At 38.1% G+C, this 13489-nt stretch overlaps 2 protein-coding genes across 2 annotated transcripts; one reads left to right on the forward strand and one right to left on the reverse strand.

The window, feature by feature from the left end:
- Window positions 3991-6345, forward strand: LOC18790610 (serine/threonine-protein kinase STY8). The gene is made up of 6 exons (XM_007223966.2): window positions 3991-4886; window positions 5012-5130; window positions 5241-5389; window positions 5553-5727; window positions 5866-6000; window positions 6092-6345. The coding sequence occupies exons 1-6, from the start codon at window positions 4622-4624 to the stop codon at window positions 6272-6274; spliced, it is 1026 nt and encodes a 341-aa protein (XP_007224028.1). The 5' UTR covers window positions 3991-4621; the 3' UTR covers window positions 6275-6345.
- Window positions 6619-13028, reverse strand: LOC18790437 (ubiquitin-like-specific protease 1D). The gene is made up of 14 exons (XM_007227551.2): window positions 11942-13028; window positions 11506-11557; window positions 11308-11375; window positions 10959-11224; window positions 10798-10837; window positions 10485-10564; window positions 10354-10386; window positions 10158-10253; window positions 9799-9901; window positions 9298-9395; window positions 8133-8255; window positions 7899-8013; window positions 7280-7387; window positions 6619-7141 (listed from the first exon to the last, which is right to left on the reverse strand). Exons 1-14 carry the CDS (start codon window positions 12293-12295, stop codon window positions 6998-7000), a joined length of 1680 nt encoding a protein of 559 aa, XP_007227613.2. The 5' UTR covers window positions 12296-13028; the 3' UTR covers window positions 6619-6997.

Genomic DNA, 13489 nt, shown 5'->3' on the forward strand with positions numbered 1-13489 from the left:
ACTATACTTTTTCGTCGCGCAAAAGGTACAGACCCTAATCCCCATTCAAATTTTGGCGTTCTGGGAGACCTTGCGCGACGGATATTTCGTCGCGCAAGATTGATTAATACCATTTTGCGCGACGCATTTTGTTCTTCGTCGCGCAAAGTCGAATAATTTTGCAGAAACGACCCGATGCCTCCTTCTTCCCCAGTTTCTGGTTTTTCCTCCGTTGCTCCCTCTCTCTCCGCCGTCACCTCAGCCACCTCTGCTCGTTCCGTAGCCTCCCCTGCCGTCGCACATAGTCGGTTTTTTCCGATTCTTCGCCGGCCGATTTCTCTCTCCTCCGGCCACCATTTCCGACGCCTGAGGTATGATTTCTCGACTATTTTTTGTGCTCTAGCTGATGGTTGGTTAGGATTTCTTGAATTTTCGCTATAGGAAATAGGAATTAAAACCCTAGGTTTTGGCCGGTTTGGGAATTTCAAATCCAGCCACTTCCGGCCATTTTTCGGGGTAAGTCCGAGAACAAAAGTGGCTCCAATTAATGTTTTCAACCTAGGTTAGGAACCTTGGCCCTTAGTTTTTAGAATTTTCCGGCGAATGTTATCGCTTTGGACACCCAAGTGCTGCCGGCATGTGTGGTGGCGCGTGGGATGCTGTGGTAGTGGGGCATTGGGTCCCAGAGCAATACCCTGTTTGTCACGAGCGCGTAGGTTTGCTCGGATTTAAATTTGGTTACCGTTTGAGTCTTGATCGGATTTCGCCTATTGTGCGATTTCCAGGTTTGATATGTTCGGACCGTTGGATCGAATTCAAACTCACGTAGTTGTACCTTTGTGTTTCTAGGATCGTTTAGGATTTGACCGATCGTTGATCGGAGTCCCGGATACTCCGAAATTCCAAACCCTAGGTCATGCTATGCTTTTAATTAATTAGTTTAAATTCTTAATGAAATTATATGTGCAGATGTCAGACTTGATTAGATGTGATAGGTCAATGATGACTGCACCGAGTTCGGATCCCCCGGCTCAGTCGGCATCTGCTGCCACTGCTCCAGCTTTGATGGAGCACGTGCTGGTTGGTCCCGGGGCGTCCCAGGCGCCTGCGTCATCTGCGTCATCCGTCGCACAGCCAGCTAGTGCTAGGCGGCGGCACCGGCCCGCCGACACCACCGACACCACCGACACGACATCGACCGACGGTACTGGTGCCTCGAGATCACAGCCAGGTATAACTACCATTTTGTATTGTTAATTTTATATTGAAATTTGACAATGTTGTTTATTTAACATTAATATCTTATTTCTTTGCAGCAAAGAAGAACACCCGAGGGCCGTGTCGTCAGCTGAAGACGGCGAAGGTCGCCCGGATGACCAACAGTCGTATCAGCATCGGATACGACGAACGCCATCGGGCTGCACCGACTGCGGAGTTGCATAGCTCCTTGGCCCACGACATTGGCCACGTCGTGCGGACCCATTGCCCGATGCAATGGAAGTCTTGGAGGGTCATGCCTGACGAGATCAAGGTGGAGGTTCGCGGCCAGTTGTCGGTATGTACCTTACATTTTCATTATTTTTCTTTAAAATTGTGTATATTTCTATTACTTAACATATCTAATTAATTGATTGCAGACGAACTATAACTTGGAGGATCTCGACGAAGAGTCGTTGGCGTACGTCAACAGACTCTTCGCTGAGAGGTACAAGCAGTGGAAGAGCGACTTGCACCATCATTTTCAGGCCTTTGATGATCCGCAAGTCGCTCTTCAGGAGGGTTGCCCGAAGAAGCTTGAGGGGCTGGAGGATAGTTGGGAGTGGCTCTGCGCTCATTTTCAAGCGCCCGAATATGTGGTATTTTTTTAATAATATTTGTTTAATTATTACTTATTTCTTATTAATGTTTATTTCATTTTTTTATTTCATTATTATTTAATTTGTTATATTTTAACTAATACGTTTCATTTTTTGTATAACAGAATAAAGCCCAAGTGAATAAGGGTAATAGGAAGAAGAAGACCCTTCTCCACCATTCCGGCTCCAGGCCCTTTTCGTATAGGATGGATGCATGGCGACGGGTAATAATCACATAATTTATATTTCATTTTTTAATGTCATTTTTATTAATTTATTTTTTTCATACTAATATTTTTCTTCTCTTGTTCAATTTAGGAGGGGTCCAAGTTCCCAGAGATCGACGTCTTTGGTGACGTTTATGTTCGACCCGGGAATGAGTTGGCCGAGTCCCTTCATGTAAGTATTATTTAATTTTAATTCTTATGTTACGCATTCAATTTATATGCATGTTTTAATTTATATTTTATGTTATGTTCAACAGACGACGATGGTGGAGAGGAGCCAATTGGTTCTTCAGGAGTCCGCCTTCCAGCTTCCTCCCGAGACTCCGATCGAGTCTGTGGCTCCTCCACAGGATGCTGGATTTCAGATCTTGACGGAGACGTTGGATCATACTCTCGGGAGGAGGCCGGGGACATATTGTCGAGGGATGGGGAATGCCCGGCGGAGGGAACCTAGACCTCGTTCATCAGCGCAGTCAAACAGTCAGGTGACTGCTTTGACAGCACAGGTGGCCGAGCTTCAGGGTCAGATGTCGGTAATTCTACAGTCCCTCGCACAGGGCGGCTTTCCAATCCCGCAGTTTCGTGCGTCGACCTCCCAGCCCGTCCACCCCGAGCATGCCCACCAGACCACTGCCCCGGTGGACGCCCAGACCTCCGAGCCGCATACTGGCGACAACCCGGTTGATTTTGCTTCATTATTTGATTAGTGTATTTATTTTCATCATAAACATTTATTTTATTTGTAATGCATTTATTTTATTTTATAACAAAATTTTGTTCTAATTTATTTTTATTGCAATTTCATTGTTTAATCAATAAAAAAAACTAATTTTATTTAAAAAAACAAATAATAAATAAATAATAAATAAAAAAATAAAAATAAAAAACGAAAAAAAATTGTAATATTATTTTTGCGCGACGGAAAACATTTCGTCGCGCAAACCCACGTGTAACAAAAAAAAATAATAAATCAACTTTTTTATTACTTTTAATTCTTGCGCGACGAATACATACGTCTCGCAAATATATGAGCGACGAAAACATTCTCATCGCGCGAATAGTTCTGCGACGAACATATACGTCACCCGAACAAGTTTTGCGCGACGAATTAGGTTTCGTCGCGCTATTCCTTTCGTCGCGCAAATATACGTGCGTCGAATACTTGATCGTCGCGCAAATATTTATGCGACGAACAGTTGGTCCGTCTCCACACCGTTGGTGCAACGATGGTTTACCCGTCGCACAGTTATGCGCGACAAATGGTTGTACCTCGTCGCGCAAAGGCTTTCTTCACGATCTTCGCGCGACGGAATGTGCGCGACGAATTTTTTGTTGCGCTGAAATTAGTGCGACTAAATGAGACTTTGCGCAACGTTTTGTTATTCGTCGCGCAAAGAGTAAAATGTAGTAGCGAACTCTACTATCTTCTTCTTTTTTTTTTTTTTGAAGTTTAGCTAGCACAGTTCAGATGGAATGGAGGACCGTTTCTCCTGTATTGAGTTTTTCATTTAAGTTTTTTTTTTTTTTTTTTTTTTTTTTTTGGTTCGAATTCCTCTTGAAAAACAAAAAGAACTCTGAAACATTCCTGATAACAAAAGAAGAATCAGTTTTCGAATCAATATTTTTTGTAAAGATCGCAGGACATGTTTTATGAAGCTGAACCAAATCAGCAAGTTAATGAATTCATTTCATACCCAAATCAGTGTTTGGTGGTTCCCGACCTCCATTCACTACTGTTGAGTTGAGCCACTTTAGGGCAAATCTTTATTTGCTTCACTCCTTAATATTATTTGTATCTTTTCAGCAACCAAATGTTATGAAGAATAAAATAATTAAGCTACAAAACTCTTTTCATTGGGAAATAAGCAAAGAGAAAGAAGATAGAAGATGAAAGAAAAGGATTGCAAAGAAAACAAAAAAACAAAGAGAAGGGAGAGAGAATATAAAATAATTAGTCAATAATCCATACAAATGTATTTCTAGTCGTTAAAACTTACTTAATTCTATGGTTTAAATAGTGTCAAAAAAAATGTGATTTTACGTGTGTTCTCTATCCTAACCCTATATATGGGGTCAACATGAGCTTTTATTGGTGAAAGTAGGAACTAGGGTTTCCAAGATCATGAGTTTTCCCCTGTTTTCGGTGACAAATACAACTAGATTACTCATGTGTGAGAAGCGGAGCAACTAGATTGTGAGACGCAAAGCTTAAGCCTTAAGCCAAGGGTGCAAGAGATGTCGTCAGTTGCATGGTTTCACTATTTTTTTTTATTTTTCCTTTTAACAAAATAAGATGTATATCTACGTTTTTTATTTTTTATTTTTATGGAAAAAAGATATACACCATTTGATGCTTAATCTATTTAATTTTGTAAATTTAGGGCAGGATTATCTTCTTAAATAATGAATAAATTTTACTTTTGCACCGCATCGTTGGTGGGCCGAACAAAAATGTGATAAACCGTTTTAATATTTTGGGGTCTGTATAAATAAATAAATAGTTCTAATGCTAGGTGAAAGAAAGCAGTCGTCCATTTCTTCAACTCTCATACTAAAGAAATGGCTTTGGCACCCAAGATTGACGTGAAAAGTTTGGACGAAAAGTTAGAGAATCTCTACCGACTGTACTCTATGAAGAAGAAGAAAGAGTTGCATGACGAAGAAAGCAACAAAGTCATCAACATGAGAGCCATGGGGACCAAAGAAGCTCCTCAAGAAGAATGGCAAATGATCATTCGAGAGAAACTTGTCGTGAAACAAGTTTTTGCCCGTGGAGGCTTCGGGTCTGTGCATAAAGGCATCTATGATGGACAAGAAGTTGCAGGTACGGTAATTATATCTATGTTTACATGCGCAAATTCACGTGTATATATATGTCTATGTGTGTGCATAATTTTGTCAAACTTCATTGACGGTGTATCTTTTTTTTTTTCTTTCTTGATTATACAGTCAAAGTGATGGAGTGGGGAGAAGACGGCCGAACAAAATCTGAAATAGCTTCTTTGAAGAAAGATTTTAGGCAGGAGGTTTCTATTTGGCATAAGCTTGATCATCCTAACATTACTAAGGTACTACGACAATGGTTATTTGTTTTTGCTTTTCGTTCTTCTGTCTACTCTCAAATATTTTTATCTTTATTTGTTATTAATTCTTTTTCTTTAATTTTCTTGATGATTAGTGTATTGGAGCCACAACGGATATCGACTCTGCCTCTGTTATTACTGAGTATCTTTCTGGAGGAACCCTAAAAGCCTTCCTCATCCAACACCGGAAAAAGAAATTGTCTCTCAAGACAGTTAACCGACTAGCCGTTGATCTTGCTAAAGGGTATCTCTCTTTTCTTACATATGTTATTTGTATTTGTTTATTTCTCTTCATGCACCTAAGTAATAGTATAATAATACATACGGTTATACCATATATTTTTCAACATATATTATATATGCAAGTAATACTATTACTAATGATATATGCATGTGTTTGCATGCAGATTGAGTTTTTTGCACTCCAAGAACATTGTTCATAGAGACGTGAAAACAGAAAATGTGCTTCTTGATAAGGATGGTAGGGTGAAGATAGCAGACTTTGGAGTTGCTCGTCTGGAGGCTTCAAATTTAGCAGAGATGACAGGCTACACGGGAACCCCCGGATACATGGCCCCTGAGGTATCAATTAATTCACTTTTTTTTTTTCTCTCTACTTAGATTTTAAAGGCTTGCCCTAGACTTTGAATTATATATTAATTGCAGCATTCTGATCAATACCAAATGTTCTGATTGGATGATATGATGATGATGATGCAGGTCTTGGAATGTAAACCCTACAACAGAAAATGCGACGTTTATAGCTTCGGGATTTGCTTGTGGGAGATGTATTGCTGCGATATGCCCTACCCTAACATCACATTCTCCGAATTGACTTCCGCTGTTGTTTATAAAGTATGTCATTTCTCTTTCCATCTTTCTTTCTTTTATAATGTAGTCTGAGTGACCCTAAACTTATTGTTTTTGTACTTTTGTGTTGCTTCAGAATTTGAGGCCAGAGATACCCAAGCAATGCCCAAGCTCTCTAGCCAAAGTGATGAAACAGTGCTGGGATGGAGAACCCAAGAGAAGGCCAGAAATGGAGGAGGTTGTTTCCATGCTAGAGGCAATTAACACGTCAAACAGTGCTCCTTCGGGTTGCTTTAGCTTCTTCGGCTCAAGACGCTAACAGACTCATTTCAACGTATTATTTAAGTTGAGATAGCTGAATTAAATGACAAAAGAAAGGAGTGTGGTACTCTTTCCTTGACCGGATTTTCCTCCTTCAGGAGGTTTTTTATGGCAAGGTTTTAACGAGGCCACTAATTTACTCCTCTAGTCCTCTGATTGTGCTGGATGTATTTTAAGCAGTCAATGAAGCTGATTTCAGTTTGATCCCAAAAAAAAATGACAAAAATTGATTGAAAATGTTTATCATTTAAGTTTCATCAGAAAAACGCAAGTGAAAATTAAAGTGAAGTGAAAATGAAAGACAGAACAAGGACAAAAACGCACTAAAAGCGAGATTATAACTAAGTAAATGGCAGAAATCACTTCAAAAAGACAGCTTCGCTCCTTAACATACAACGTAAATTGTGAACATTAGCTTAAGAAGTCCACCATGACTTTTAGCCCTAATTTTCTTTCCTACTATACAGTTGATGAAGCATCATGCTAACTCACCAAGAATGGTCAGTAACGTAAATGACTAAGATGTACGCCTTGTCCTGGGCAAAACTGGTATCCTCCCCCTCGTTAAAATGGCATTTAAAACCAATTTTCCAGGCTATACAATTCTAAACTCAAAAGATCATTTACACAGCTGTTTGAGCTATACATGGATGAACACCTGATTTAATGCAGCATTGGTTGCCACTTTTGCACCAGATTCAGTCAGGATCCATTTACCAATTCATTCTTCAGAAGCACCAGACTGTGGAGAAGATTCTTTAGAGCAATTAACCTGATGTGCATCTCGAAATTCTTGTATGAGTAGCTTCCGGATTTTCATTCTCAAACTCGAAGCCTCTTCAGGTTTGAACCACCGCTTGCCAAACTGAGAATTCAAAATAATTAATCAAGGAAAGGTCATAAGAAACACAGCCATATGGAAAGAGAAAAAAAAAACATGTTTAAGATCATTGCTTTTCTTTTTAAGAAGGAAGGAGAGGTTGAGAACACAAGAACCCTGTACCATTGCTAAATTTTTCCTTTGCAGCCTTTGAGGAGCCTCTTCAATGAATCGCTCCATGAAGAAAAGTACAAAGAGACCACAATCATACTCATTTCTCTGCTGGGGGACCTGGTAGGAGATACCAAAAGAGGTAAGCTTCAAACCAACCAAGTAAGGCTACGCACTCAAGCCCAACAGTCCCCTCATTTTGTGATAGCTGGCTACTATTCGACAGTTACCAACCATTTCAACTTATAAGGCACACTAAATTTCTAAGAGCTTCATGATGTTATACAATTTTAACACAACACTTGTCAGAAATTAGATATACTTGTAGACTGCACACAGAAACCAGAAAACAATCTAAATATCGGTCCAACGTCAACAGATTCAATTGGTTCAAAAACTAGAAGGCTTCTAATGCAAACATATTAAGTTGAACACACAAAGTGAAACAGAAGTATTTGGAGGAACAAAACTCAAGAATATGTCTTTTGTGGAGTAAGAATAGGGCACATTTCATGGCAATTCTGATAATTATATGCAAACTGGATATGAAATATGGGGCATAAAAACAGTTCAAAATAGTATTAATGGCATCTTAACATTTAAATTTGAAGCATGTGAGGACAAAATGTACCGCAAGTTTTTTCTCTTCAATTTTATTGGGAAGTTGGTTCCATATACTGTCTGAAATAGGAATATCTGAAACGGCGACTTCTTGATCCAAATAGTTCCATTCTTCTTTCAAATAGCTACATAGCACATCAGTATCAAATCCACCAGTGATGACTAATTGAAAATAACCTAGCAGGCAGAAAATATATGATAAAATTATATCTCAATGAGTCAGGAAGGGCATCTTTTGTCTCACCTTTTAATATTTTGAAAAACTGATCTGGGAGAATGAACTCCTAAGGAATCTAAATGAAGTACAATTGGTCCAGATTCTTCTTCCTTGTCAGGAATACAAATAATCACTAGACTCCAATGTACACTGTCAAATACCATAATAAAGTCAAATGTTTGATAATTTAAGTCAAAGAAGGTATGAGCTATGAGACACAGAAAGCATACCATGATAATTAAAAAGAGTTCCACGACAAAATTTTGATGTTGCGCATTTAATTAAAGAAAAAAATGCATGAGCTTTCTCTAACAACACAACACATATATAGTGCATATGTAGCAAATGTAATAGGTCCATATTACACATAGTGAATGCATATTTACAGTTTAAATAAACAATTAAAAGTCGCATAATAAAATGTTCAAATATCCAATATCTAACTTCTTTATTCTTCTAGAGGTATTGCTAATTGTCACCAAATCAGTTTATCATAGCATTTAAAATTGATGAATATTAATATATTTAACCACTCATTTATAAAAGTCCTTTTTTTCTCGAATGTTTTCTCTTTCTAACTTCATTTCGTGTTTGTTACCAATCACCCGACAAAAGTCACCCACATCAATCCAGCCTCACCAAAGTTAGACACAGTATATATCCGGCCTAATACAACACTGGTAGAAACTAAATGAAAAATCATCTGTCCTCGGCAACGCAGTCAAGTCAACTAACCACGCCTGAGACCTAAATCTGATTACTCCTACCAAAATTAATACAATATTATTCATCTGCTTGCAAGATTATGGCTTGTACCACATTCTTGTGAGGATCGTTCGCATAGTGGCAAGTAGAAATATATCTAAAACAAGCTTCTTGTGTATAATTGCAAGTCTGGCCACGAAAGTAATAACCTATGATATGCTAAGTATTTGTAAAGAAAATGCATGCTGGAATTAAAAAAAAATTCCAGACACAGTTTCCAGCATTTCATCTCTCATACTATATCGAGTAACAATTGAAGAAAAAGCAATTGAGCATATATAGATGTCAAATACTTTATTCTAGTATGAGCTTTCTAACAAGTTTTTTCCGTAGGCATCTGCCACTGTTTATCTACCCATGCACAATCTGACAACTACAAGCACATATTCTTAGGAGTAACAAGAGAGAGAGGGAGAGAGAGACTTACTCTTCATGAATCGGAATAAGTAAATATGCCTTCTGGAATATATTAACACCCTTCCACCACCTTCTAAACTTACCAAAAAGTTTATCCTTGTCGTTCCCCTACATAGTACAAGGAAAATGAGAGAAAATAAGCAGGGGAAAAGTGGGCATGACGCAGCCACTGCATAAAAAATGTTCAAATAAGTAATTTAAAAAAAAATAGAGAGAGAGAGAGAGAGAGAGAGAGAGAGAGAGAAGGTAAGCTTTTCTTTGAATAACTTTAAAATGTCACTGCCAAAAAGTGCATAACTCAAACGATGCCACATATGTTCCACTGTTTATGAAACTAGAAAGAGATAATATGGTAAGAATAGTTGTCTTATTCTCTTAAAACTTACAAAGTCTCAGCCATATAGGCGACCTTTTTTTTTTTACAGATAAAGGATTCTGAAGTTCTAACAACTATCCCAATTTTTAAAAAAGAAATATCGACCACAGAAGATAGAACAAGATAAACAATTACCTTATATGCGACAGCCTCTTTGAGCTTCTCGTAAAAAAATGTATTAAAGAAATGGCAGTCGAATATTCCCCTGTCCTTTGAGGATGCTTGTTGCTGTAGATATCTAGTCAAAAGATCCCACAAGTGAGTAAGTATTTAAACTTGATAGTGCCAAACACATCCAGAGAAATCATTATCAAGAGGAGAAATTACTCCACACATTGCCTTCAGATATTACAACAGCACATATATGATATGGGAAAAGAGATACATGTGTACTATTACTAAATGAGGAAAACAAATTCAATGTTAAAGAAAGGATTATAGGTTTCCATTATTTTGTCCAGTAAATAGGCATTTATGGTGCTAATTAAGTTTACCGGATGTAGAAGTTCATAATAGTCGATGTCAAGTAGCATCCAGGATCAAGGCACTTGATGTCACCATAACAAATTTCTACAGATTCTGGATCTCTTCTGAATAAAATAAATAAATGAAGCACAGGATGAACAATAGTACTCTAAATCCTCAACATTCAAAGATTTTCTTTGCATCATCCACAAAGAAATTATGTACCTTGATGGGTAGTAGATCTTAGTCTCTTTCATGCTGGAAAATGAGCCAAGGTAGACAGGTTATTGTTGATAATAACTTCATATTGGTTAAGTCTGAAACGTGGTGAAAAAAAAAATTGAAATTCTAGATACCATTCAGGAAGTTCTTCTGCTTCCTCTGTCGTGTCCATAGACTGAGATTCCTCGTCATCCACAACAACAATGTTCTGAGCCTGTTATAATCATGAAAACTATGGATCTGATTACTAAATGAAGAAAGACTGTGGAAGTGACAGGATAAACCCTGTGGCAGGACACACAGTCCACTGATCACACCGAAGTACATCCAATTGTGGAAAAAACTTCACCCATCAAGACAACTTCTGAATAATAACAGTAGTTTCCAACTGAAAAGGAGGTGACAAGAGATAAATTGCAGAATGAAATATAACACAAGATCTTGTACCTTCCTAGGCCTCAAATCATTTACTTGAGAAGCATCATTCCTGCCAGAAAAAAAAAAAAAATATATATATATATATATTTAAGAAATACAAATTATCAAACTAAAGGGGTATTAGTCATTAGCTATTCAAGCCTGCTAAAAGAAGCATATAGGAATGTTACCTTGTGGCACAACTAGACATGTTCTCCCCACAATGGTGAAGTGGATAAGGGGAAGAATCCATGCCTTTATGATCACCATTTGAAAGAGAGCATTTATCTCTTTTATGATAGAAATTGTTAGGGCATTGATGACGCAAAAATCTTGATGAAGAACGACCTTTATGTCCTTCCTTTTGCAATAACTCTCCATTGTTTTTCATGTTCTGCCGGTTACAGGGATGTAAAGATGATTCTCCATGATATTCACTGGCTGTCCTAGAATCTGACTGCATAATAGATTAAGAATGAAGTGATTGTATTCCAACTTTAGGCCACTTAAAAAATTATAAAGCTAAACGGAGCTCATTACATTTTCTTCCAGCTTTCGTTTAAAAAGGGAAACGAATGAAGCCTCCTCGCTGGAGCCAATAGAAGCACCTAAAAGTCACATTAAGGTTTCTTAAACAGGAGTTCTGAAAAACATATAATGAGATTTGCAATACAACAGTAGCAAATTAAATGCAACCTATAATTCTAGTTAAAAGAAGATATCCATGAATGACCTTACCTATATTTCTAGAGATCACGGCTTGTGTGGGCTTCTCCCACTTACCAGTACCCTATTCAATGAAAACGAGTGGAGTCAGAACCCAGTTTGATAAATACTTTACATGATCATTGAGAACTCTGATTACCATGAAGCAGAATTGATATAAAACCACAAATGAGGCTCCAATACTACGAAGTAATCAAAAAAGCATCAGTCTTTTACAATGACAGAACTCAGCCCATAAACCTTTGCAAACGTATCATCTTAATTTAGTGAGTACCGGCACAAACCAGCAGCCAAAAAATAAACCCAAAATTAAAACTTTCCGCTCAATTTTTCCTCCATTTCTGGGAAACCAAACAGAACATAAGGTACGGGCAGCCAAAAATCTTTAAACTCTACACAAAAAGCAAGCAAAGTAGAAGAATCAAAGTCTAAGCAACCCAAAACGCACCGTCCCCTCCCGTCTTAGTTTCCTTCGTCGCTCCCATTCGTCCACCATTCGCTTAAGAGCAATTTGGAGCTTTTCGCCTTTGTCAGGCAATCTGTGGGCCATCTTCTGCTGAGTAAGCTTGTTCCGACGAATCGAATCATCGAGCTCGGAATCGGGCATGTCCTCGTATAAACGATCTCGCTGCTGATCGTCACCCATTCCAGACTGCTTAGGTGGCTCGTCGGCAGTGGAGGTCTTTGGCTTGGGCTCCGGCACGGCCACTCTCTCCAGTGGGTCGCAATGGTCATCGCGAGAGTCCAAGACGTTGTTCCAGTCAATATCAATCCCCCCCTTCTTACCCTTCTCTTCTTCCATGCATGGAATGTGAAGGCCCAAAAATGAGGGCTCTCTGAAACTCACTCTCTCTCTCTCTCTCTCTGATTGTGATTCTCTCACAAAACTCACTGCCTCCCTCTCTCTCTCTCTCGTATTTGGTACTGTTAAGTCAGTAAAGTCTTGTTCTTTTTCGTCTTTTGTAGTATTGAGGTCAAGCAGCACACAGAGGATGACACACCATTTATGCGTTTCTGTTTCATCTTTATCATCACCCCAAAATTGGGTTCGTCTTCATCATTTTTATTTTCACGACACGAAGTTTGAGTTTTGCCCCTTCTGGTCCAGGTCATCTGGGAATTAAAATGGCCTAAATTCTAGTCCTGCCTGCTAAACCCTAAAGCCTTGTTTGGTGGGCTGGTTTGGACTGGTTTAAGATAGGCTTTGAAACATTGGATTGGGCTAACTTGGACTGACTAGACTTTGAGTCCAGACATATTCATTTTTGCACCAAACAACAGACTTAAGTTTTTTTTTTTTAATAAATCAATTTTTTTTTTTATTATTTTGATTAACAATAATCAGATGCAAAATTCGAACTTTTTGCCTCAGTGTTTCCTCTTTTTTTTCTTCAACATCTTTCTTCAAATCAAAGAAAATACAAACTAAAAACCACATTTTTAAAAAAAAATTTCATATGATGCAAAATTTGGATGGGAAACCAGATTTGAAAGATCTTCACGTTGAACAAACCAAACTACCCAGAAATGCAATCAGAATATCCCCAAATTGCTAGATAGCCTTACAATTTCTATTAGGGGTGGGCATCGGGACCGGAAAACCGGAACACCGAACCAAACCGGTGAAAAAAAACCGGAAAAAAAACCGGTTGACCAAAAAAATCAACAAACCGGACCGGAACCGGACCGAACCGGTTCCAACCGGTTCCGGTTCCGGTTTTACATCTCTCCGCACCGGACCGGACCGAACCGGACCGGTCATATATTTTATATTTATATTTTTACAAAATTTTAAAATCTAATGCCATATTTTAACTTTTATAATCACTAATTTTCCAAGTTCAACTTCAAAAAATTTCTAAATGTATGAATTGGATTATTTGTTCATTTTTAAGCTAAAAAAATAAGTTATTTATTATAATTTTTTTATAAAAAAAAAATTTTAAAAAAAAATTTTTTTTTTTTAAAAATTAAAAAATTAAAAAATTAATAATTC

This window comes from Prunus persica, chromosome G1, assembly GCF_000346465.2.
Source record: "Prunus persica cultivar Lovell chromosome G1, Prunus_persica_NCBIv2, whole genome shotgun sequence".
In the NCBI taxonomy this organism is placed as follows: Eukaryota; Viridiplantae; Streptophyta; class Magnoliopsida; order Rosales; family Rosaceae; genus Prunus; species Prunus persica.